The following is a 26,419-nucleotide window of genomic DNA, read 5'->3' on the forward strand; positions in this document are numbered from 1 at the left end:
GCTTTGTTGCCGTGTCTTTGTCTCTTTTTCCGTTGTATTTTCTTTAGTTGTGCTTTTTGTCGCTATTATATTGTGTTATTGTTGCTTTTCCGGCGCAATTTGGTCATTGTTTTGCCACTTTTCTTGTGGCACCACTTTAGCTGCTCCGACAGACTCCAAACTTTCCAGTCTTGGATTGAACAGGATTGTGCTCGGTTTGACCTTTTATAATAAGTCATGAGCTCCAGGGCTTCGCATCCTTTTAGCCTGTTACCTGCCATCTTAGGGTCACATTTGCTGCCCCTCCCCCCAACAGGCCTTTCTATTGTTTTTATTCACACGTTGTGGTATTGGCCTGGTACTCTGTATCAGTGTCTACGTATCGGATTGGGAAAACGGTATCAGAACAACATTATTTCTGACTTGTCAAACCAAGCAAAAGTTGCCCCCATTTTTAGCTTAAAGGAGCTATCCTTGATTTTTTAATTTTCTATTTTTGGAATTAAATTTGTTTTGTCCTTTAGTACAGTGGTTTTCAACCACTGTGCCGTGGCACACTAGTGTGCCGTGAGATATTGTCTGGTGTGCCTTGGGAAATTATCCAATTTCACCTAGTTGTTTTTTTTTTTTAAACAAATGCATTACTATCCACAAATAATGAACCGTTTTCGAATGTCTGTGCCGTCTAGTGATCGGCAGAGTAACCATATAATACTCTTCCATATCAAGTAGTTAGTTTCTTTGAGACAAGAGAATCAGTGAGGCATTGGGGCATTGTGGCGAGCGAGACTATGCGGTGTTCCTATTCAAGACACTTCGATGAGAGCGACTGAATATAGGCTACAGAGTTAAATTTTTTAACATTTTCTGCTTTTCTGCATTTTCAATGACAAAAATGTGCCTTGGCTCAAAAAAGGTTGAAAAACACTGCTTTAGTATGTGATAAGAGCAGACATGTTTCCAAAAACACTGGTTTTAAAGCCTTTTAAACACTCCTATAATGTCAGGCTAGTAGACATATTTCACAGTGAAGTGACAGTTTTCCTCCTGAAAGTTGTGAAACCTGGTTTAAACTCAGTCCCTGTGACAAATGTTGATGTTGTAAAAGCATTAGGAAAGTTTGAGATGAAGTTTGGACAGAAAAAAGCAGTTTGAAATTTGAGTGACCCTGTTTCTTTGTACAGTCAGGTATAGTTCCTTTAATCATCTGGTGAAAAGAGTCCTGTCCCAGAACAGTAACTACCGTAATAATACAGTAACTTTACTCTCAATTATTATTGCGCTGCCGTGTGTTGGACCCCGGGCCGCACAGAGCGGGACAAGAACAGACGGAACAAGCTGGTCACCCTCCCACCCACTGCACAGGACTGTAGAGGAGCTGAGCAGCTCTTTCAGTGGCAGACTGAGACACCCTCAGTGCAGGACGGAGCAGGTCCTTCATCCCCACTGCTGTCAGACTGAACAACAAGACTGTGAAGTAACATGTGCAATAACCCCCGTGCAAAACTACGTGCAATAATCTCTGTATCAGCTGCACTTTATTCCCTGTACCAGCGTCACTTATTGACATCCTGCACCAGGACTGTAACTTCACACCCCGATATTCTACTTATATAATCTATTCTCATTTCTATCCTATTTTTATTTGTACATAAGAACCACGTTTTCTTCTATTGAACTGTGTGCACATGTCCTGTCTGTTTTGCTCACTCTGAGTGATCTTATTGAGCCGATTGTAACAAGTGAATTTCTCTGCTGTGAGATCAATAAAGTCTTATCTTATCTTATCTTTAAAGCTACACCTCGTAACATTTGACCCAATAAATAGAATGAAAAAGTGCATTTACTTCTGTTATTCAACTTGTTGCTTTTTTTGTCGTTATTTTTTTTCAAGAAGCTTTTAGATTTGGGTAAAGCCAAACTGGAGAAAATGTGCTCGGTTCAGATGGGGGTTAAGAGGTTAAACCATTACACTCTTAAAAATGATTTTCACACGAGTGAATAAAGGCGTCGCTGTACGTCTAAGACCGTTATTACAAACACCAAAACGTTCTGCTTTAATGACAGACTTTTCAACTCTTCAGTTCTCGTAGAAAAAGTTCAGGTTTGCCCGTTTGGACGGCGTATAAAAACTTGTGCTGAGAGGCCGAAGAAAGAGGAAAAACAACATAAATATACTCTGTCCAAAGGCCCTGAAGTGGCGTAGTTTTCCAAATGAATGAATAAAACGGTGCATATTTGTCATTTATTGTGGGGGTGCGTTTTGAGCCAAATCAATACAGAATCCAAAGAAGCTTGGACTGGAGCTCTTAAACGATATGACTTGTTGTTCTTTTGTAGCTGCAGCGGCGTGGAAGAAGAAGAAGCAGTTTAGCGAGCTCCGCCACCGCCGCACATCTCGTTGTCAGTCATGCATCACAAGCGTCAGGTCTCACAACACGGCCATGCTTCTGTTTTTAGACTGACGGCACAACTCCAAACGTGACACGGAGCCGTTTCAAAATACCCGGGGGGACATTTACCATTTTTGAAAAGAGAAAAAGAAAGGCTTGGACTGTCCATCATGCATCAGGGCTATGCTAATGTGCAAACCAAACGAGAGAAGAAAAAAAGTCTCATAAAACTTCAGTAGCAGCGAAAAATATCAACAATAGTCATAATAAATAGGCGTAAATAAATAAATAAATAGAAGTATGATTTCACAAAAAACACATTCAGGCTGTCACCGCGAAACGGGAGCGTCCACATGAGTTAAAGTCAGGTCTGAATGGGACACGAGCGGCAGCGTGGATCAGTACTTCACTGCAGTGGGAGTATGAAAGATACACATAATACTTTGTACTGCACTACTTTTCTATAAAGGCTCCAGAAGTGTGCATTTGTCCATGTGATTCATTTTAACCTCTTAACACCCGCCTCAACTGAGTGCATTTTCTCCAGTTCGGCTTTACCCAAATCTAAAAGGTTATAGCCTATAGGCCAGAGTGACGCCTCATTTGAAAGCTAAGACCTACAAAACAGATCTGATCAGGTCCTTGCTCCTCACATTGTTGCCGTGCTGTCGTTACTTCCACTGCATTCTCACACTTTTATGTGATTTCATCCTCGTTTTCGTCACTTTTCTATTTCTCTTTTAGATTTGGGTAAAGCCGAACTGAAGAAAATGTGCTCAGTTCAGGTGGAGGGTTAAAATGCCTACTCCAGAACAGCAGGTGGCGCTGTGCACACTTACCTGCACTTGGCACTGACTCACAATGGGGAGGTCTGGGTGCCGTTACATTTTTTTCGATACCAGTACTTTAACGATACTTGGTTTCCGATACCGATACCGATACCTGAACGATGCCTTTACCGATACCGATACTAAAGTATTTGTCATCTAGAATCAGAAAAGTGAACAATAATGTTTGGAAGGTCTGCGCATTTACAATATCAGGCCCATGGGAGAAATTGGGTTAAAAATGAGCAAAAATGAGTGAAAAAATGTGAGGAAAAAAAAGAAAGAAAAAGGCAAAAAAAATGGGATAAATTTGTCAAAAATGGGGGAAACAATCATTTATTTGAGCTGATACGGCCAAGAAATGTATTGCAATACCTTTGATACCCAACTAGAAATGTAGAAAAAGTTGTTTTGGTGCTGATTGTTTACTTTCAATACTGTTTAACTCAACATCTGACTGATTTATATTTAATCAGTATGGTTACAGGAGGGCATTGTGGGAAACTGATTTGTGAATATGGAGCTTTTCTCAAACAGAAGGTCCATCATTCATGCCACATTTGCCACTTGTATCTGATCCACTATTAGGAAAATCAGGTTATTTCGCTCAAATCTGTATCTGCGTTGTGTGAAAGTGACGTCTCGACCCTGACTGTGACTTTAGCTCATGCAGAGACCGTCTTTTCGCTGCGGTGGATCCGTCCGGCACAAATCACAAGCTTCAGAAAGTGTAGTCCAGGAAAAGCAGGTAAACAACACTGAGAGGCCCCCGTACGGCTCCAGGGGCGGGGCGCTCCTCCGGCGGGACGACCCACACGACGCCCCCTCAGCGGGGTGTAGTCGAGGCAGTGAGGCCCCTCCTCGGGGGTAAAGGCGTCTCCGTGGCGGGGCCGGCTCAGTCCTTGCTCTCACTGCGGGTGCGGCGCAGGATGGAGGACAGGAAGCTGCGGCTGTGGCTGGGGCCCATCAGCATCGGGGCCTGGTTCTTGTGGACCACCTCGATCTGAAACGGGACAAAGTTCAGCTCTCAGGTCAATTCAGGTACAGCACATTCTGTCATAGTCCCGGTGCTGCGTAGAGGTGCTGTGTGATTGTAGAACCAGGGCCACCTTCTGCAAACGCCTGACCCCTTTAATAGTTTACCATTTGAGCAGCAGGTCTCTGCCTCGTCTGACCAACAGGAGGAGGGGGTCAGCATGCACCCTGACCAAGGCTCCAAGGAGCTGAAACCTGTTTGATTTTGAATAAGCCACGTGAATGTTTAAACACAGCTATAAACTGAAAAGATGTCAATCTGATGATACAGTAATCGCTCACTTTAGCAGAACGTCACAGGGGATCTTGAAATCAGTGAGGCGCGTGGTATCTCTGGTGATCTGTGTCAGTGTTCCATACACAAGAGCCACATTTTCCAATTTGTTTTGTAATTCATGCAGTTCTTATGTTTGAAGAGTTTCGTGGCGCTAGGCTAGCGCAAGGCTAGCGCATTTCTATGGTATCAGCTAGCCTGCATTAAAAACAGTGTGACCCGCTCCACAGAGCACCTGAGGCAAATCACTGATAACACCAGACTAACCATATACATGTCTGTGTCCATAGAATCATTTAAACCATTTTGCATTTAATATAACTTATATTTGAGCAGCTTCAGCTTCGTGGTTGTATAAGCTACGCGGCGGTGGAGTGATCTGCTAGAAAATAGTCCCTCAAAATGCGATCATTCATGTGATGCAGGTCACTTATATTCCAAACATGACTCTATGGACACAGACATGTATATGGTTAGTCTGGTGTTATAAGTGATTTGCCTCAGGTGCTCTGTGGAGCGAGTCACACTGTTTTTAATGCAGGCTAGCTGATACCATAGACATGCACTAGCCTTGCATTAGCCTAGCGCCACGAAACTCTTCAAATATAAGAACTGCATGAACTACAAAAAAATATATATCTCCAGAAATCAGCAACACTCTGGATAACTAGGAAATGAGGCCCTATGTTGAAAATCCGGAAATGTCCCTTTAAGATGTATAAATCACAAATACACAACATGACTAGCCCCCACCCTCCTAGTCTCGCCAACCAGACTCCGCTTCTTTACAGAAGAGGGTCTGGCAACACTCCATCGCGCGCTTTCAAAGGAAGTGATGCAGCGATATGGAGCCGACCGACCAATCAGAGCAGCTCCTGAACGGGCGTCACGTTGTTGTGCCTTTGTTTTGTAGTTTTTCAACACAAGCTTCACGTAATGCTCCGGTTTGCTTGTATTCTTAAGTGTTTCTGACATAAACGACAGGAGTCATTTACTGAACTCCGTGTGGCGGGAGCGCCATTGTTAATGTCCGAATGATACAACTCACATCTGCTCTGTTCTCATTGGCTGCTGCGCTTCGGTTGTCCCACATTAGTCCCGCCTCCAGCAGTAGCTTTTCTACGACAGGGTCGCCAGACTAGTCTCCTGTTTATTCATTAATAAACATTGGAGATTAGTCTGGATGCCAGGGTACCACCCTCCCCCCACCCTTGATGATAAGTTGTAGTAAGTATAAGTATTGTGTTGTTATTTATAATTCCTTTAGGTTTAAAATGCCTCTCTCTAAACCGTGCAGACAAATATACCGGACTGGTTTTAAACTATTCATATTGTCTGTAGAAATGTGCGGCGCAGACACAGCGCCCCCCCTCGCCTGGTCAGGGACAGGGCAGTAGAGACAAGCCTCACCTCGAGTCCATCAAAACGTGATTTAAAGCTGCTTTAAGTCATGTCTTTTGGATTTTTTTTTCAGTGTAGTGAACCCCGCTCTGCTCCACCTACACCCCCTCCCCTCACCTGGCTCCTCCCCCTCACCCACGCCCCTCACTCCCTCCACACTATAGACCACACGCTGCTCTGATTGCAGTCAGTGAGATACGCTAATCTCATTTATCAGCATAAATAAGATCTGTACAAAGTAAACATATTGAGATTTACATGTATTTGCTAAACTGCAACTTTCACTAAAGGGGTGCTGTGAGGTGAGGGAGGTGCAGGAGGTGAGGGAGGTGAGGGAGGTGAGGGAGGGGAGGGAGGTGAGGGAGGGGAGGGAGGTGCGGGAGGTGAGGGAGGTGAGGGAGGTGAGGGAGGTGAGGGAGGGGAGGGAGGTGCGGGAGGTGAGGGAGGTGCGGGAGGTGAGGGAGGTGAGGGAGGTGAGGGAGGGGAGGGAGGTGAGGGAGGTGAGGGAGGGGAGGGAGGTGCGGGAGGTGAGGGAGGTGAGGGAGGTGAGGGAGGTGAGGGAGGTGAGGGAGGTGAGGGAGGGGAGGGAGGTGCGGGAGGGGAGGGAGGTGCGGGAGGTGAGGGAGGTGAGGGAGGTGAGGGAGGTGAGGGAGGTGAGGGAGGTGAGGGAGGGGAGGGAGGTGAGGGAGGGGAGGGAGGTGCGGGAGGTGAGGGAGGTGAGGGAGGTGAGGGAGGTGAGGGAGGTGAGGGAGGTGAGGGAGGGGAGGGAGGTGCGGGAGGTGAGGGAGGTGCGGGAGGTGAGGGAGGTGAGGGAGGTGAGGGAGGGGAGGGAGGTGAGGGAGGTGAGGGAGGTGAGGGAGGTGAGGGAGGGGAGGGAGGTGAGGGAGGTGAGGGAGGTGAGGGAGGTGAGGGAGGTGCGGGAGGTGAGGGAGGTGAGGGAGGTGAGGGAGGTGAGGGAGGGGAGGGAGGTGAGGGAGGTGAGGGAGGTGAGGGAGGTGAGGGAGGATGCGGGAGGTGAGGGAGGTGAGGGAGGTGAGGGAGGTGCGGGAGGTGAGGGAGGTGAGGGAGGATGCGGGAGGTGAGGGAGGTGAGGGAGGTGAGGGAGGTGAGGGAGGTGAGGGAGGTGAGGGAGGTGAGGGAGGTGAGGGAGGTGCGGGAGGTGAGGGAGGTGAGGGAGGTGAGGGAGGTGCTGTGAGGTGAGGGAGGTGAGGGAGGTGAGGGAGGTGAGGGAGGGGAGGGAGGTGAGGGAGGTGAGGGAGGATGCGGGAGGTGAGGGAGGTGAGGGAGGATGCGGGAGGTGCGGCCGGTCTCCTTCTGCGAGTGTGGCACACCTAGTGACGCTCGATGGGAATGCAACGATGCCACACGGGAATAACGGGATCGCTTAGAGAGGGACTAAAAATGTTCAAACTGAGTATTTTCCTCCCCCCACATGTTCCTCCATGTCCTAATGTGTAGAATGAGCTCAGACCTGTTCACCACAACTGCCTCTAAAATCCTGCACTGTCACTCAGAAAGGTGTTACTTCGGGTCTGAAGTGCCGTCATGCACGAGCTTAATATAGAAGCTGCAGTTACACACATGACCTGAGGTGGCAGTAGTGAGTATAAAATGGCAAACTTGCATCTAGCCCCTTTTAAAGTCAAATGAAGAAATTAAATGTATCGTGCCTGAACCAGCTCCCAAGAACAAAACATTTCTAAGTGTATGTTGGGTTATGTTCGAGCCCAGGTCAGTGCAGCGGCCCTCATGATGACCTCCCCTGACCGCTCCACACTGGAACATTCTTTTTAGTTAAAGTGGATCTAGAATTACCACACATAACTTTTCTTTTTACTTGTATCAAGACATTTTACGGAGTCTGAGAAAATCTGCTGCAAATGACTGAAGTAAATCAAAGCTGAGGAAGTTTGAAAGAGTGGGTTTTCCTCGTTGCCTTGTTTCACTGTAAAACAAACAGCTATTCAGAATCTTTTCTTCCAGCAGCTGTTTGTCTCTGAAACTCCTCAGGCTTTGATAACGGGACGCACTTCTGATCCCCCGCAGATCTTTGGCTTATTGTCACGTTATGTGGGATTCTCGTGACTTTCCAGAGTGTGCTAATACGTCTCAATCCAAATATTTAGTTTCCCAAATATTCTATTAATTCTGTTGATGGGTGATAACAGCGAAATAGCAAACACCAAACATGTGGCTTGACATTACGTCCCAGCTCCGTAATGGAGGCAGGAAACGCTCCCATCTGCCGCACGCAGGCCCGCCACCATGGCTCCAGATCAGGGCTGTCATTTACGGGCGACGTCGTGGACTTTGACTGAGGAGCAATTACCAGAGTATATGGCAACGACTGGCAGCTGAATGTTCCACACGAGATTTATAATTCGCTCAGACACAGACACGGCATCTGGAGACAAATACGGAGACAACAGGCAATTTTTACAGTTTTTTGGGGGATCATTTTTGCAGTTTGCAATTTGATGAAAGCAGAGGAGGGACGGCAGAGCGAAGGTTCAACTGTGGAAATGGTTTTCTACATGCGTTTGACCAAGGACAGGACTGGGACAAGTTCAGTCAAAGGGAACAAGGAGGAGCCTTACGGAAACCTTTGTGTGACGAGTGTGGGCTGATGTTTGTAGCAGGGAAGAACAAGTGAATATGTGGAGGAGGATGTCGCATAGATGGGTTTTTTTTCGTTCTTGGTGTTTCAGTGTCAGCTCTGAGGGGCCTTTTCAGCTCCTGCTGAAGAGCCATGTGTGCATCACCTTCCACAACAATCCTGTTGAGAGATGTAACGGATCATATAAAATGTAGTGCCAAGATCTCTTACAGAGACAACAGTGAGTTGTTAAACGAGTGGCTCTGCTCTCGCTCCTCATGCGCTGCTCTCTGACCTGCGCTCACAAAAGGCCGACACAAAAGTGAAAAACAGATATTTCTGTGGGGAATAAACTGACAGAAAGTGCGTATTGGCAGGAAATAATAGAAGATTAGTTTATTAACCTACACTGCAGCTGACATCTTAGATCAGGGCTGTCGAACTTGTTTGTCACATATATTGTAATGAACAACATCTTACACTTATTGTGCTTCGTCAGCCTGTGGCACATGTTTCTCAAGGTGCTACATAAAGTCATTATTCATTCACTCCACACTGAATGGCAGTAAGTTACTATTGTAGCCACAGCTGCCCTGGGGCAGACTGACCATTTATCAAATGGCTATAATATGCTGTTTATATCCTGATCTCTTATTATATCACTGCCCTCTGCTGGACACGTGTGGAATTCTTTCCTTTAAATTTAAGCTGCCCCCTAGTGGCTGGACTGAGCAAACTGGTTGTGTCTTTAAAAATCCATAACTTCGCACAGGAATGGGCAAGAGACTTACTTTTTTTTACATGCTCCTCAAAGGGCCACATTAAATCATCCCACATGTGGCCCGCGGGCCACAAGAAGCCCGTGTGACTGCCTCAGAGAAGCGCTACGGAGACACTGTTGGTACTGTTCTTTGTAGCGCTCCTCATGTAGGCTATAAGGATTTTTTTTTTGGCTCACACAGATGCAACCACATTCTCTAAAACTAGTCACACATGCATCTATATTGGTCGCAGTCTAGAGCCCTGTAACACAGTGCTAAAACATCGCTGCAAATGTTAATTAACCTATATGAATGTTAAATTCATATAGGTATTTATTCTTGTTAAACATTTGCATGTTAGCCTTTAGCTTCAAGACAAACTATCCGATGTTCACACACACAGGCGCCTCCTCTGAACTATCTACATCCTACATCAAGTTTTTCACGTGCAGCAGGTGATCATCTCCCAGGAACTCACTTTAGAACCTGTGAGCTCATCTCCAGCACGGACAGGAAGTGCTGACGCTTCAGGTCAGAGGAACTAGCGTAGCCACAGCGTGCAACCAGCCACACTGGTCTAAACTCTCTCCGTTCCTGCCGGCAGACCCCGCTGTGACGGCGCCACGCCCCGCGCTTTGCCTCCGAATGCAAATAGACCCCGGTGTTAAATATGTTATTGACGCGGCGGAGCTCCCGTTTCATTTGCATACTTGTTGTTGTTAATAATTACCGCGCCGCAAAAACATCCCCCGCTCGAGCCGCGCTGTTTTCATATCTGACACGCGTTACAGTACATGACTGAAGTCGCCATGGAGATCGCGGCGGCACAATTACGGATTGTCAGGAGCCGAGTTTCGCCCGGCGGAGTTTCGCACGAGAGCACTTCGCGAGGCACTTGTTTTTGGTCGGCGCCGCTCTAGGTCTGCGGCTGCTGCGATCTATATGGAAATGACGGCGGCGCTTCAGTCTGCAGGGTGGTAATTACAACGCCGCGCAGCCATAATCAACAGACAGGAGTTTATAAAAATATTTGGAGCAGGTGCAGGCACTCCTGAGCGCGAAGGGGGACGGCTGGAGCGCGCTGGGAAAACAATGCAATCTGACAGCTCTCTTGATGAGGGGTTTCATTTACCACACTGGTCAAAGGACTCAGCGATCAAAGTCATGTCAGCGGAGAAAATACCCTCTTAACCCCCGCCTTCACCCAGCACATTCTCTCCAGTTCAGCTTTACCCAAATCTAAAAGCTCATTCAAAAGCTAACAGTTGACAGATCTTTTTCCTCGCGTTGTTGCCGTGCTGTTGTCGCTTTTGTTAATGTTCTTTTTCATCTATTTTTTGTGGCTTTTTTGTCACTTTTCTGTTGCGTTTTACATCCTCAGTTCCTAGTTTTTGTTGCTATGTTGAGGCTTTTTCATGAAGCTTAAAGGAACAGGCCACCGTTTTTCCACACTGAGATATGTTCTTCCCTGAGCTTAGACGAGTTGATACGTACCTGTCTGGTCTTTGTGCGTGCGCTCAGTCATACAAAACGACTAAAGATGTTGTTAGCTTTTGGCCTCTCCCAATGTATTCCTATAGCTCCAAACGCTCTTCCACGAGCACAAAGACCAGACAGGTACGGATCAACTCATCCAAGCTCAGGTAAGAACATGTCTCAGTGTGTAAAAACTGTGGCCTGTTCCTTTAATAGGGAAAATGTCATTTTAAATGGAAACACCAATGGTTGAAAGAGAAGCTCTTGTCCTTTGAAATGAATGGGCAAAGATTGTCTGAGAACTTCTCATTTACTTCTGGGAAACAAAAAAAAGGCAAGGAAGTGATAAATTGCTTCAGATCATTCACAGAGAGGATGAACTGATCATTACATGTCAGTTACTTGGTTTATATTGTAGTAATAGCTACAGCTTTGATTCAGTCCCTTTTACGTCATTTTCTATATTGTGAGGGCAAAATATCCACGGTTCATTCAGTGGTGCGTTTGAAGACCCGGAGAATCATCGTTAGACCTAATGCTGAGGTTGCTTCCATCAATGATGTCATTGGATTGAGGACCAATATGGTACCTTTTGCTTTATCTCATGGTGTTTGGTTCCAAAGATATTCTTCAAAGGACTAAAGGAGTCGTACGCACAGACTTAGTGACAGGATTATGGAATTTGGTACAAAATATCCACTCAGTGAATGAAATAGCATTGTTTCCATTTGCCTGTCTCCCTAAGAAGGCTACATGTAAATGCATCGTGCAGCCCATGTGTCACTTCAGACAAATGAAAACGCTGTGTGACGTGATGGTAGAGTGGTTAGCTCTCTCCACTCTCAGCTATAAGGTCCTAAGTTTGTTCCATGACGTCTTCTGTGGGGAGTCTCCTTCTCAACTTAAAGGGATATTCAGGATGTTTGACATAGGGCCTCATTTCCTAGTTATCCAGAGTGTTGTTGATTTATGCAGTCCTTATATTAGAAGGGTTTAGTGGTGCTAGGCTAGTGCATGTCTATGGTAACTAGTAGCCTGCATTAAAAACAGTCTGACCCAAGCACAGAGCACCCGAGGCAACTCAATTAACACCAGACTACCCATATAAATGTTTGTGTCGACTGAATAATGTTTTAAATATAAGCATTTTGCTTTTAAAAGAACTTCAGCTTCCTGGTTGTAGCTACGCAGCGGCGGAGTGATCTGCTGGGTTACCGGATCTACAGTAGTTTGTTTAACCTGCGGCCGCATTACTACACGTGGAATTCACAAAGGAGCTTCTACAAATCAGATACGGCAACGTTTGGAGGACGAGCCCGTGATTTTGAAGAGGTTTTTAATGCAGGCTACTAGTTACCATAGACATGCGCTAGCCTAGCACTAATGACTGCATGAATTAAAAAACAACACTCTGGATAACTAGGAAATGAGGCCCATCCATCCATCCATTTTCTTCCGCTTTATCTGGGGCCGGGTCGCGGGGGCAGCAGTCTCAGCAGAGATGCCCAAACTTCCCGATCCACGCACACCTCCTCCAGCTGTTCTGGGGGGACCCCGAGGCGACACCAGGCCAGCTCGGAGACATAGTCCCTCCAGCGTGTCCTGGGTCTTCCACGAGGCCTCTTCCCACTAGGACATGCCTGGAACACCTCCCGCGGGAGGCGACCAGGAGGCCCTATGTCAAAAATCCTGAAATATCCCTTTAATCTGAGAGACGGAACATCGAGAAGCCCCAGACTAAGCAGGCCATGTTTACTGTGAGTGTGATCTGGACCTGCCCTGGACTTAACGTTTGGATGGCTGATTTACTCGTCCCTAATGGTCAGCTGAAGTACTCACAGTGCAGGGCGTCTGCATCCACGGCTCCCCGTCGATCTGCATGGGGAGGGACTTGGTGGTTCTGCAAGAGGAACAGATTATAGTTTAGTATGTTCCGCTGCGGTCCAGGCTGTGGTCCAGGCTGTGGTCCAGGCTGTGGTCCAGGCTGCAGTCCAGGCCTGGTGAACACTGACCTGATGGTGACAGCGGAGCACTGGGCCAGGCGTCTCCCCGCGCTCTTCAGCCCGGTGTAGATCTGTCCCATCTCCATGGCGCCCTCCAGCCCCACCACCTCCAGCAGCCCGTCAGACACATCTGCAACCACACAGGACGTTAGGATCCACAAAAACATCCTTCATGCAGAAGAAGGGCGTGTTTTGAACGCACTCAACTACAAGACAAATATACAGCAGATCACACACGAGTAGAGGAGGTTCTGTTCGGTCAGAGCCTCCAGGCCCACAAAGGTTTGAGAACTCCTGGTTTAACAGTTATTAGTGACGTTCACAACTCATTTTCAAACCAACACCCAAGATCTAGCCTTATATTGATACTGACAAAAATGAATATCTCAGTATTTCTGGGGACTTTCCTGATAACGATGACAAAGCCATGTTTCTGCAAACCCTCGGAAATATGCAAAAATCCAACCACGTTCTCAATTTTCCCCACATAATTTTCTAAACCCATTTTTCCACTATTTGTACCCAATTTCCATTGTTTTTTCTCTATTTCTTGATATTGGGGATAAACACAATATTTTATGTCTGCTAAACAGCAATTTTGATTGTATCTTGTAAACGATATATCGCCTTCCTCTGGTCGATACCAAAACGTCAGGTATCGTACAGCTCTAGTCACGACCCACCAGTCGAGAAGCACTTCCTGTTTATCTCTTATTAATGAACCCAGCACATTTTCTCCAGTTTGGCTTCACCCAAACCTGAAAGCTTCTCAACGTTTTTGTATCACTTTTTTCCATTGCTGTTTGTCATGTTTTCACCATGTTTTTGTCACTTTTTCATGCTTGTTTTTGTCAAAATTTTGATGCTTTTTTTTCTAAGCTTTTAGATTTGGGTCAAGCCAAACTGTGCTACCATTCTCTACCAAGTGTGTAATACTCAAAATATCCAGTTTAGATCAGGGTTGGACTAGTTTGGACTGGTTTATGCTGGTTTGGATTGGTTTAGATCAAGTTTGGACTGGTTTAGATCAAGTTTAGACTGGCTTAGATCAAGTTTAGACTGGCTTAGATCAAGTTTAGACTGGTTTAGATCAAGTCTAGACTGGCTTAGATCAAGTTTGGACTGGTTTAGATCAAGTCTAGACTGGCTTAGATCAAGTTTAGACTGGCTTAGATCAAGTTTGGACTGGTTTAGATCAAGTCTAGACTGGCTTAGATCAAGTTTAGACTGGCTTAGATCAAGTTTGGACTGGCTTAGATCAAGTTTAGACTGGCTTAGATCAAGTTTAGACTGGCTTAGATCAAGTTTAGACTGGCTTAGATCAAGTTTAGACTGGCTTAGATCAAGTTTGGACTGGTTTAGATCAAGTTTGGACTGGCTTAGATCAAGTTTAGACTGGCTTAGATCAAGTTTGGACTGGTTTAGATCAAGTTTAGACTGGCTTAGATCAAGTTTGGACTGGTTTAGATCAAGTTTGGACTGGTTTAGATCAAGTCTAGACTGGCTTAGATCAAGTTTGGACTGGTTTAGATCAAGTTTGGACTGGTTTAGATCAAGTCTAGACTGGCTTAGATCAAGTTTGGACTGGTTTAGATCAAGTTTAGACTGGTTTAGATCAAGTTTAGACTGGTTTAGATCAAGTCTAGACTGGCTTAGATCAAGTTTGGACTGGTTTAGATTAAGTTTGGACTAGTTAAGATCAAGTTTAGACTGGCTTAGATCAAGTTTGGACTTGTTTAGATCAAGTTTAGACTGGGTTAGATCAAGTTTGGACTGGTTTATGCTTCTTTTGACAACTTTTAGACTGGTTTAGACTAGGTATAGACTGGTTTATACTGGTTTAGACTAGTTTTAGACTAATTTAGATGAGGTTTGGACTGTTTAAAAAAAAAAAAAAATGTTGTTTGCCTCCCAAATGGTTAGAAAATACTTTTTTTTTTCTTTATTGTTGTGGAGGCTACATTAAAGGGTTGAATGACTGGTACAACGCGTCATTTCAGACTCTGCATGAACTCAAACACTCAAAAATGTAACAGCGCTGCTTCACTGTCTGTAATGTTTTTCCACGAATACAAGAAGTCAGATCTCCCTCAGAGCTGGCCTTGCAGTTGGAGGATATGAGTTTGCCCCGTCCCCCCGGCCCTTCCCCAGTCGCTGACACGCGGCCGACGAGCCACAAACAAAACAGCTATTAATTAGATTGCACAGGCAATGCAAAGCAACCCTGTGATGGGATAATTATTAATTTCTGTGGTGTTTTGCAGTGGAGCATTGATTTTGGCTCCGCAGGACGCCCCAGTGTCACGCAGGGCCCATCTGTCTGCGCGGGGCCTCTCCTCATCGACGCGGCCCCGCTCGCTCGGCTGGGAGCTCCGCGCACTAATTGAAAGTAAGAGCCATTTATACACCGCAACAATACCAATCCTGATCATTGGAGACGGCTCTGGAATAACAACCTCGACAGGAACAAACTGTGCCACGCCGTGTTCTAAGGATGAAAAACACTTCTGGAGTCATTGGTGATCTCATTCATCCACCTGCTGATGTCACAGAGGGCCTCACTGGACCCGTTCTCATTGTTTCAAACCCTTTCCTTCTGTAAGCAGCAGATGTTGAAACCACTTACTTTATTTTAGGTCATAAAACATGGAAACATCAAGGATTATGTTCAGAATATAAGGATGGATACATCCAATACAGGACCTTTATGTGTCATTTGTTGGACATTTTCATGACATTTATCATTTTTATTCACATGTTCTTGTTCCCGGAGCCCTTCTCTTACACTATTTCAACTTTTTATAGAACTTTATATAGAGTGTCTGAGGTTTTTCTGAGCAAAAACATGTTACCCATTCTGTTCTGTGAGTGGTCAAAACCTTACAAAATATATCGGCTGGCAAATATATTAGCCCTATGCCCCTAATAAAGCGCCCCCTGCTGTCACAGTTCAACACTGGCACATTTTACCGTTTAGAAGCTTCATACACTGGATACACTGAAAACATCGGCGGGGCAAATCTGCATCAGTCTTAGAAAAGCCCATATTGGTCGACCTCTACATTGAAACATGTCAGAACTCAAGAAGCTCCAGGGACGATCTTGTTTTCTGTCTAGGTCAATGTTGGGGAGAAACAGAATACTTATGCATTCAGGATGCTCATTTTGAGTAACTGTTCAGGTACTCTGTCAGTCCAGAGATTACATTTACATTCCTAGAATCAAAGGGATACACTGAGGCACAAAAGGTATGGAGGAAAGATCAAAACGTTTTTTTCATTAGTGCTTCACTAAAGAGGTCTGTCCTCCCAAAACACAAAGACAGATTTCAAACTCCGTGGGTCATGTGATCTGATCCTGGTGTGCATTTGCCCAGCGTGTTTTTGTCTTCCTACATGTTTATATGCCACATTTACACATAAATATACTGCACATCAATGTGATAGTTCAAAGTATTCAGAATACGGTACTCTGATTGTACTCTGATTGGACAAAGTAACGGAATATGTTACAACAGCAATTTCTAAAGTCCAGAGCGATAAATATACATTTCCCTTCAAAGTCTTTTTTTTCCCTTTCAATGGCTCTGAGGGCCCCGAATCCCACTTTGAGAACCACTGCGTTACAAAATACATTTTAAGGCAACTATTCAGATCCAGATCCAGGTGGCAGCTTGTGTTTTGTTCAGCCAGTGTAATCTTTAACCGAGTGCATTTTCTCCATTTTCAGCTTTAGATATTTTTCCATTGCTTTTTTGTTGTTGTTTTTTTGCCACATTTTCATCATCTTTTTGCAATCCTTTTTTCAACAAGCTTTTAGATTTGGGGAAAGCCAACCTGGATACATTGTGCTTGGTTAAGGTGGGGGTTGAGAGGCTTCATCTTCTGAAATGGATAGTGCGTTTCTCGGCGCGTGCGGAGCGTGTGAACCATCTCCTGCTCCGCGGAGGTCCTGGAGGTGTTGCTGCCGCTGTCGTCATGGTGATGGGCAGCGGTGTGATGTGTCCTCCCGTCGTCATGGTGATGGACAGCCGCCTGAACGCGATGTGAGCGTGGCCCCTTCCCCGGGGTCGGCGGGGGCATGTTTGTACACACACAGCCGGTTGACCCCTGCTCTCACACGGCCCGCGGGGTGACATGTGCCCATGACGGACAGCTACATCCACCGCCGCTAGAATCCCCCCCCCGCGGCCCGCCCGGTGAGGGGCACATCAGCCACATGTGCCCAGGGAGGGGACGGACGTGACACACGGGAGGTTTATTCAACGAAAGTGAGGTCCTGAAGTCAGTTCCTGGTCATTCACCTTTACTCTAGAAGACAGTGGAGCTGCCCCAGATCAGGAACATTCAGCAGGAGCAAATGCAACCTCACCCCCCGGCATAACCGAGCACATTTTCTCCAGTTCGGCTTTACCCAAATCCAAAAAGCTTCTTGACTTGAGCTTGCAGCCTATAGGCCAGAGTAACGCCTCATTTGGAATAAAACTGTGACTTTTTTTGTTGCTGCATTTTTGTACTGTAAACAACAACAACAACAACAGCTAGCTGCTACTGCACCGTCTATGACACTAAAACCCAGGCATGACACAACGCAAACTAAAAATCTAAATGTCCTTAAGTGGTGAGAGGGGATTTCAATGCCCGTCTCCTGTATTCCCTCGCCCGCCCGTCCCCCAGTCCCTCATGGGGCTCTGTGTGCTGTGGGGGGCCTGGCCCGGAGCAGTGTCTGAGGTGTTGGTGTCACTGTCAGAGGAGCTGTCGGGACGTCCAGCGCTGACACGTGTGGACAGACCGACTGAGGGAGGGGAGCACAGAGCCTGTTACCCAACTGTTGTGTAACAATGAGCATCATCTTGGGCAGTAAATTTAAAGTGTTTTCTCTTCTTTGTTTTCATTGAAGCTGACCAACATATCTGCAGGCTTTATAGTTTTATAGATCATTAACGTTTGATTTGGTTTTGGTCTGGTCAAGTCATATGTGTGGTCTGAGCCTTTGTCTGCAGGACCGTGCACGCACATGTGGCTGTCTCTGTGCAGAGTGTTGCATCGTGTCCGCCCCTCATGTCCCTGACCCACGGCTGGTCATCCCCACAGCGCTGTTTGTGAGCGGTGCAGAGCAGAATCCAGTTGGTCATTGATCAATAGTTATATATAGGGCGGCACGGCAGTACAGTGGTTAGCGCTGTTCGATTCCCACCTGGACGGCCTTTCTGTGGAGTTTGCATGTTCTCCCCATGTCTATGTAGGTTTTCTCCAGGTACTCTGGGTCTCCTACCACAAAAAACATGTACAATAGGTCACGAGAGTGTGCTAGAGAGTGCGCATGGGGGACGACCAGAGCCACCTTAACCAATGGGCTAGCAGGGGCTGGAGCCCAGGGGCCTATCAGAATTAAGGAAAAAAGAAAAAGGTGATTCGTTGATTTTCATGTCAATCACTTCACTTTGCGGCAGGACTAACTGCGCTCCTATGTGTGTACCTGGAGTAGCCCCACCCTACCTGGCCCAGATGGATGCATGTAGGAGTACCAGGGTTAGGGTTTTTGTGGGGTTCAGGGTTAGTGTTATAGGTTAGAGTTAGGGTTAGGGTTTGCGCTGAGGAGGGGTGGGGGCCTACAATGCTGTTTAAGTCCCGGGGCCTATGGGTACATTAAGGCGGGCCTGGGGACGACGGATGGAAATTAGCCCAAAGCTACAATATGGCATGCATGAGTCCCATGTATGTTCATAAACACGCACTGTCCCGACCAAATAAACCAATAAATAGAAATGGTCTCAACTTATATAGCACTTTTCCACCTACATTAGGCCCTCAAAGCGCTTTACAGCAAGGATCCACTCACCCATTCATACTTTCATTCATACACCAATGTACGCAGACACTGGGGGCAATGTGGGTGAAGTGTCTTGCCCAAGGACACAACAACAATGTGCACTTTCAGGAGGTGGGATTCGAACCCCGACCTTCCGATTATGACACGACCCTCTCTACCATCTGTGCCACTGTCGCCCCAGAATAATTCTTTAACCCAAAGACGCAGATGTATCGCCGAGACTGTCTTTCCCCTTTCTCCCTCTGTTCCTCCTGATGAACGAACGGAGAGACTTCATGCACGATGTCTGTGCCTGATGTCTGCCCTGATCGCTGGTTTTCTTTCACTCCTCTTTCTCATTATTTTTGTCGACTGACTTAATAAAACAGTGACGTAAATACTGTCCACGCCATTCACTCACAGTGGCCTCGGTCGGAGCGTTTAATGATGGCACTGGGAGAGGAGTGAGGACGCATCAAACGTTACAAAACACTACACGCTTGCTTTTCTATGTCTTCAAACTTGATTTACGTATGCACAGCTTCGGTCTGTATGCGCTCTCCGTGGTGCTTTTCGTGGTTAGCGCAGATACGGGTCTTGCAGCGAGTCACTCTGGTTGATGTTAGGAATTTGAGTTAGTTAGTTAGTGAAAGTACTGATGATTGTGGACAAAACTTGGCCTGTTTCTTGTTCCAGGAAACGTGGCTCGCTTCCCCAGCCTCAGAGAAGCAAACCTGGTGGAGGAGCGGCCGCCTGAACAGGAAGTTTGATGTGCGTTTTATGAACTTTAGAAAGAATGCTGGTGATTCTCCCAAAGCTTCCATGTTACCCTGTCCCAGCCCACATTCAGATGGAGCTCACTGAGTTTCAGTGTGATACTGAGCTTAAAGATGAATTCATGTTTCTATACACAGGCCTCACTAGAAAGGTACCCACAGATTGAGAAGCATGCACAGGTGATGCTTTCAACAGTCCAGACTCAGAGGTCACTGACTGACTCACACCTTGATGACATAACAATAACATTACTAGGCTAATAATGTGTCTTTCACTGGTATAAGCAGATTGTAGTAAAGGTAGGCGTTTGCCATAGTCAGTGTTTGTTTTTATGTAGCATGTTATTTGCACATGTACAGTACCTAAAAAGAATTCAAGTATCATTATTATTTGCAGTTATATGTGTTTCATGCTTGAAATCGCTGTGTTTCATTTTGGCCCTGGGAAACAAAAAGTTTGGGCAGGAATGATTGGAGTGGGGGCCTGTTTGCTCTCATTACACACATGGCCATCGATGGGACGCTACAATCCAACAACCACTTATTGTTATACACTTTGAGGTTTGAAAATGTGAAGATAAATAACACAAAGATCGGTCTGGTCTTATGTTCATGAATTGTTGTATTTGTTTGATATGAAAAATAAATTGTGATTAATTTCCTTGCTATCGTGTCCAGCACTATATCTCTATATCAATATTAAAAAAAGTGAAAACCCAGCCCCACCAGAGTCTACTGTACAGTTTGGGCCGCCCCTCACCCACGCGCCCCTGCCTCCCTCCCCTCGCTGAACCGTCCCATTCTAAATAATTCACCGTGCAGCCATTCCCTTCCACCTGAGGGGCTTGTCTCCTGGCGTCACCAGTGGGACGATTTAACAGCTCCCGAAAGGTCACAAGCTTTTTCTTTTTTTTTTCTCTCCCCCCCTTCTTTCAATCCCCATGCCACGCAGATCCACGCCTCATCCACCCCCAGAGCAAACAGACACACCGGGTTAGGCTAGAGGAGAGGGCTCACGTGACAGAGGCGCTGGGCTAATGCCCCGCCGCTGTTTACCTCCCGATCCCGACGCCTTCGCCGCAACCTTCACAAGGACGCGCAAACAGCTGTTGTCTCTGTTCAGCAGGGTTTTCCGCCTGGAAGTTCAAATATTCAGCTAATGTCTGATGAAAAGTCCTCTCGCAGCGCTGGGCTAAAGAAGTCCAGGGCTATTTCCCACCGCAGCAGTAAAACTGTGAGCCCCCTCAGACTAGATACAGCAGATGTTTCACCAATAGATACATATCAGAGTAATCAGTCTTGACATCTCCTAATACTACTACTATGTGCTTTATTGCATGTTAAAAGAAAGAAAGAAAAAAGCACATTGCAGGTTTTTATCATTTATGAGACAAACATCTCAACTGCCCCAACTTTTGGCTAGCCAAGCTGAATTCTCGCAGTATTGCGTGTTTTCCACTGGCAGCCCAACCTGGGGCGATGGTGGTGCAGAGGGTAAAGCGGGTTGTCTCATGATCGGAAGGTCATGGGTTTGAATCCCAGCTCCCGCTCCTCCTTGCCTCCAGTGTACACTGGTGTATGAATGAGAGAGTGAATGGGTGACTGTTTCCTTACTGTAAAGCGCTTTGGTTTGCACCTGATAAAGGTAGAAAAGAGTCCATTTACCCAGCCCAGTGCCTGGTCTATCCTGTTGGGTTAGCAAGTTTTGGGACCAACCTCTGGCTGTGGCCAAAGCACTGAACCGAAACTAACGTGACGTGAACAGACGCTGGCCTCTGATTGGCCAAGAGAGAGAGGACAGCCCTCACTATTAACATGCAGGTCATACAGATTCAATATTTCACCACTGTTCTAAAAGGGGATTTTGCCCATGATAGCATTTAGCCGCTGTTAGCACAACTTAAGCTGGTGTTCACATAACATTTGCTTGAAGCATACCTTCCACATTTGTTCTCATCGCAGCTCACAGAACTTTTCAGACCGTTCTGTTGTTGCTTCAGTACAGTGTGTGCATCTGTGGGAGCGCCGCCCACAACAACTGCGGGCCTTGTGTCTCGGGGAAACCCTCGCCTGGACCTGGTAAAGTTGACTGATCTGTTTGAATCTGAACCACCAGTGGTTTGGGCCAATCACGTGATGTTATTGACATGAGACGGCAGGTGTAACTTTTGCCGACACATTTATCGATATAACAGAGAAATATAAGGTTTTGCTACATGTAGTAACAAACACACTTGATCCAATCAGCAGCAAATGCTACGACTAAAGCTTGTCCTCTCCCAAAAACGATTTAAGCCTGAGCCAGACCGACCCCTGACCCAGACTGAAATCAGTGCTAATGTTATTATCACTGGAATATCTGGCTCTGGCCACGCTAGCTTTTGCACATGTGCAGATGATCATGATGTTCTAATAATGGGTAAGTAAAGATAAGGGAGTGAGACATTGGAGGCTAGGCACCAGAAAAGAAACCAATTGGAAAATAATTTCTCGAAACCATGAGAATGAACTATAATTGTACTCCAGGAACAATGCCACAGTATGCTCAAGGGGTTTTTCAGAATATGTGTCCTCCCTGTTACTTTGTGTCCCCCCGATCAGGGTTCTAGGGCTCGGTTTAGGTTTAGGGTCAGGGATTAGGGTTAGGAACAACAAATGTGATGTAAGTTGTGTTTTACTCACACAGATCTCCCACATATTTACAGAAACTAGAAGGTCTTGGCTTTCAAATGAGTTCTCATGGTGGCATAAAGGCTCTCCAGTCCAAACACTTTGAGATTTTGACACGGTAGCGCAGCGGTTAGCACTCATGCTTCACAGCTAGAAGTTAACTTTCTGTGTGGAGTTTGCATGTTTTACCTGTGTCTGTGTAGGTTTCCCCGAACACTAAAAACATGTACAATAGGCCAGGATGAATGATAGTGTGTTTGAGAGTGCGACTGGGGGACGACGGATGGAAATCCTGTGTGGCTTGTTTACCTGCATGAGACCCATGTGTGTTCATTGACATGCACTGTCCCGACCAAATAAACCTATAAATAAACAAATATGCAGAATTGTTAACCCTAACCCTAAGTTGGGAGGTCAGAGGTTAAAAGGTCTTAAAAGCTGTTTTAGTTCTTTTCAGCCTTTCAAAGCTTGTTCCCATCTCAAGATATGTATTCACTCTCTCCTTGTCCATCCTTTCCCAGCTCAAACTGACGCTGCCTCCCTGTCCCTCCTCCTTCCCGCCGAGGTCCTACAGCCCCAAAGTTCACCCGGTGAGTGAACTGGGCCTGGTTGCTTGATAAGATTGTAGCCGGGTGAATCCAGAAAACGGTGAACAAATGTGCCCTGCACTCAGACTAAGTGGCCTCCGCGGTCCCGCCGCGATCGCTCCGGCCCTGCACTAACACCGGGAGCATTGATTTTGAGTCAGGGAGTAATGGAGTGTTCACTGGGACCAGGTTGTTCTCAGAATTGATTCCATTCCTTCTTGTACCACGTGAACCCTGCTCTGCCCCGGTCAAACGCAGCTCATCCCAAGAATTACTGCCATAACTGTCCAGAGCAGTGGAAACGATAGCAGTGAATGAACGTGGACGGAATCTGCCAACTTTGTGGCGCAACGTTCCTCCTGGTGTGTGTTCCACTCCTCTGTCTGTGTCATATCATAATAACCATAATAATAATAATAATAATAATAATAATAATAATAATAATAATAATAATAATAATACCCAAAAATGTGATAGACTTTTTTGCATTGGAAAGAGTTCAGTCAGAGCCTTAAAACGAGCCCTCCCACATGAATGTTTTTAATAAATCTGCCCTATGCCCCTCACGCAGCGCCCCCTGCTGTCACACTTCAATGCTGACACGTACACAATGTTATAGTCGAGACAGTTTTAAAAATGTAGTGGTGAGTTGCAGGTTCTAGCATGTGATGATGACCCAACGGGGGGCGGAGCCAGTTTTTCCTATTAACAGCATTACACTTTCACAAGTCGTAGCTAAAAAGAAAATATATGAATTAAAAAAATAATCATTAATATCAGTCACTGGGTCCATGATCTCTCTGTACAAGACCAAACATTTCCTCAAAAACAAAATAATTTTCCTCTTTATAATAGTATAGGCCTTTAGAACGCTGTGATGTCACCTGTAACCCAGCAATAGCCAAACATAACGGCGATAGTTTTCTTTACTCTAACAACACATGTTTAACTATAAGCTATTTGACAGATAAATAAAAATGACATCAAATAAAATTACTTAAAATATCGCCCTGCATATCAGCTATCGGCCAACCCCAATCATTTTTTCAGTTTTCTGTTTTTTTTATCACAACTTTGAAGTAGATGCGTCGTGCTCAAAGGCATTGATGACTGAGTTCATAAATATTAAAACGTAGTATCAAAGATCAGCCTCTGCTCAAGGTCCAGTCATTTGTTTTTAAAACAGTCCAAAGTAGGACAGTCTCACAGTTCTGGAGTTTTGTTTAATAACTTCGTTGAAAATGGGATTGGACACCGGTCCAATGCTCGACTCGCGGGGAACTCTATGCCCAGATGGACAAGTCTTTCTTTATTATTATTTTTATTTGTTTGTTAGAATAGTTATTTTAATGCTTGGACACAGGGACTGGAGAGCCTTTGGGAGTAGCCAGAGTAGCCAGAGCACATCACTGCGAAGTTTCTCCTGTGTTTTATGGAGCCAGTTTGAGTTCGTCATAGTCTCCATCTGTAACTGGCTGCACATAAGTGAAGTATGATCCTAAAGGCTCGGTGTTGGAGTTTGTGTGACATTAATTCATAGTGAGGTAGAATATAACATTAAATGTACTCTCTTGTTAATAGATTCTTGTCATAAACAGAGAGGGAGAGTCTAAGGAGGAACATTCCACTTGTTCATATCGGCATCGGACCCCAAAAATCCTTATCGGTCAGGCCCTGTTTTGAGTATTTTGTGACTTTTTACACACTTTATACAGTTGTGCCTTAGCTTTTTCTTCTCCTCTTTGTGGGAGTGTTACATTACTACTTTATGATGCTTTAATACTGCGATTCCTCAAATATTTCTACAGTTCTGTTTTTTTTATGGGTCAAATCCCATAGACATTTTTCAAATGTTCCAACAAGTTCGAGGCTACAAAACACTTCCTGTGCCGCTGGTGCTGACAGATATAACCACATTTTCTTCTATCGTAACGTTTCATTCTTTAATGTTGTAGCTACATTTGGGAAAGATCAGAATGTGTTTTCATTTGTTTGTTCTGGTAAAACATCAGATTTCTGATCTAGTATTTTTGGCCTCGCAGCTTTGAGACGCGAGTTAACAAATCCCCCTCGAGTGATTTTTACATTGTTTATCTGGCCCAAACGCTTAATGAAACACATGGTATTACAGACCTTTCCACTGTACGACTCCAGGAACCAAACGCCCGGCCCGTTTGATCTAAATCCCGGTCAATGTCATTGCGGTAAACAACAGCAGCAGCATCTGAAAGCGTCTGGCCCTGTGAGGCAATAGCAACAAACACGCTCTCTTTACATGATTGTGGCGCTCCCCGCGGGCGAGCCATGGAGCGAGCGCAGGTACAAGCGGGTTCCAGGGGAGGCTTCACAGAGATGTTTCGTTAGCGCTGCCGTGTGAAGTGCGGCGAGGGAGAGGCGGCCGCGGCTGCAGACTCTCGCTGTCATGTTCCACGCGCTGACGGGAATATTTACACCTGATGCCAAACCCAGGCAACACAAGACAGTACACTGAAGTACACTCAAGTACACTCAAGTACACTGATACTGCGGCACACGGCATAGATAGAAGACACTGGATTAACTCAGTACATTGTACAATTGCACTTTTATGCTTAAAAGGAACAGGCCACCGTTTTTACATACTGAGATATGTTCTGACCTGAGCTTAGACGAGTTGATGTGTACCTGTCTGGTCTTTACGCGTGCGCTCAGTCACCCAAAAACACCAAACACGCTGTTAGCATTTAGCCTCTCCTCCTCTCCTCTATGGGGCCAAACAGGGGTGAAGTTAGAAGCGACCAGAAGTTTGAAACCCCTGTTTTATTGGAGCAGCTGACAGAAAACGGCCTGTATTCAGTGTGTACAATGAGGAGTAAAAGAAACGTGTGCCAGCGATCAGGGAGATGTCAAAACTCTGTTCATTCATCAGGCAACAAGTAAAACAGTGGTATCCGGGCAAGACTCATTGCTAAGCCACACAAGCCTCTGTCCCTACTAATGTCCTGGCAAATCACTGGGGAATGAGACGGATTATATTGGTCTGCTAAGCTGTTCCCAGAAGATGGTGAAAGACTGTGGGGAGGAGGGAGCTGCGCAGGAGGAGGTAGAGGAGCTGAGCAGTGCATACTTTAGATGCCCTGACAGAACGTTAGCAGCCTGTAGTGTTCTCTGGAGCCAGTCACAGCGGAAAGAGAAAGAAGAGAGAATTTCTAAAGTCCATAAATCCTGTTCTGAGCAGTTCTGTGAGTTTATTTCGGCACCATTGATTTCTGAAGAACGAAAGAATGTGTCGAAACAGGGACTGAACTAAAACTCTCCAAAATGGTCCTGAGTAACAGAAGACGCCCGAGTAGCACAGCTTGCCAACTCTGCCCCCCCCCCCCCTCCCCTTTGTAATCTGTCAGTGAGCGAGCGGCTGCCGATTCACGACTTCATTCATGCTCTCCTCTCCCTGACGGCCTTTCTTCCTCCTCCTGGCGTAAATGTGCCGAGGGTAGACCCCGGTCGGCTCCCATTAACACTGCACTCGGCGCTAACCGGGCCCTGACAGGCCGCGCACCGACATCTCTGCTCCACTCGCCAAACAAAAGCCCCTGATTCACCTTGTCACCGCTGAAATATTCATGCGCGCGGGGAAAGTTCCAGACAAAGTTACATCTGGATCCAACAAGGACAAGCGGAGGCGGGACCGCGGAGAGGTCTGCGGCAGGCGGCGGAGCCAGGAGCTAAATGAGATACAAACACAGATTTTGACAGAGAAGAGAAAACTGGAGGGGCCACAGTGACTGGCGCTGTTGCTCAGGGGCATGTCTAAGGGGTGGCCAGGGGGGGCACGAGCCACCCCTTAAATC

General features: G+C 46.0%; 1 protein-coding gene across 1 annotated transcript in view; it reads right to left on the reverse strand.

Annotated features, from left to right (window-relative positions):
• Window positions 1–3,835: 3,835 nt before the first annotated feature.
• Window positions 3,836–26,419, reverse strand: part of dgkb (diacylglycerol kinase, beta) — a 152,189-nt gene continuing 129,605 nt past the window's right edge. The window contains exons 22-24 of the mRNA XM_079562229.1: window positions 12,755–12,875; window positions 12,582–12,642; window positions 3,836–4,202 (exon numbers count right to left, since the gene is read on the reverse strand). Coding sequence (XP_079418355.1) covers window positions 4,095–4,202; window positions 12,582–12,642; window positions 12,755–12,875 — 290 coding nt within the window. The 3' untranslated portion in view covers window positions 3,836–4,094. The remainder of the gene's footprint in view (window positions 4,203–12,581; window positions 12,643–12,754; window positions 12,876–26,419) is intronic.

Source organism: Gobius niger (assembly GCF_951799975.1).
Source record: "Gobius niger genome assembly, chromosome: 8".
In the NCBI taxonomy this organism is placed as follows: Eukaryota; Metazoa; Chordata; class Actinopteri; order Gobiiformes; family Gobiidae; genus Gobius; species Gobius niger.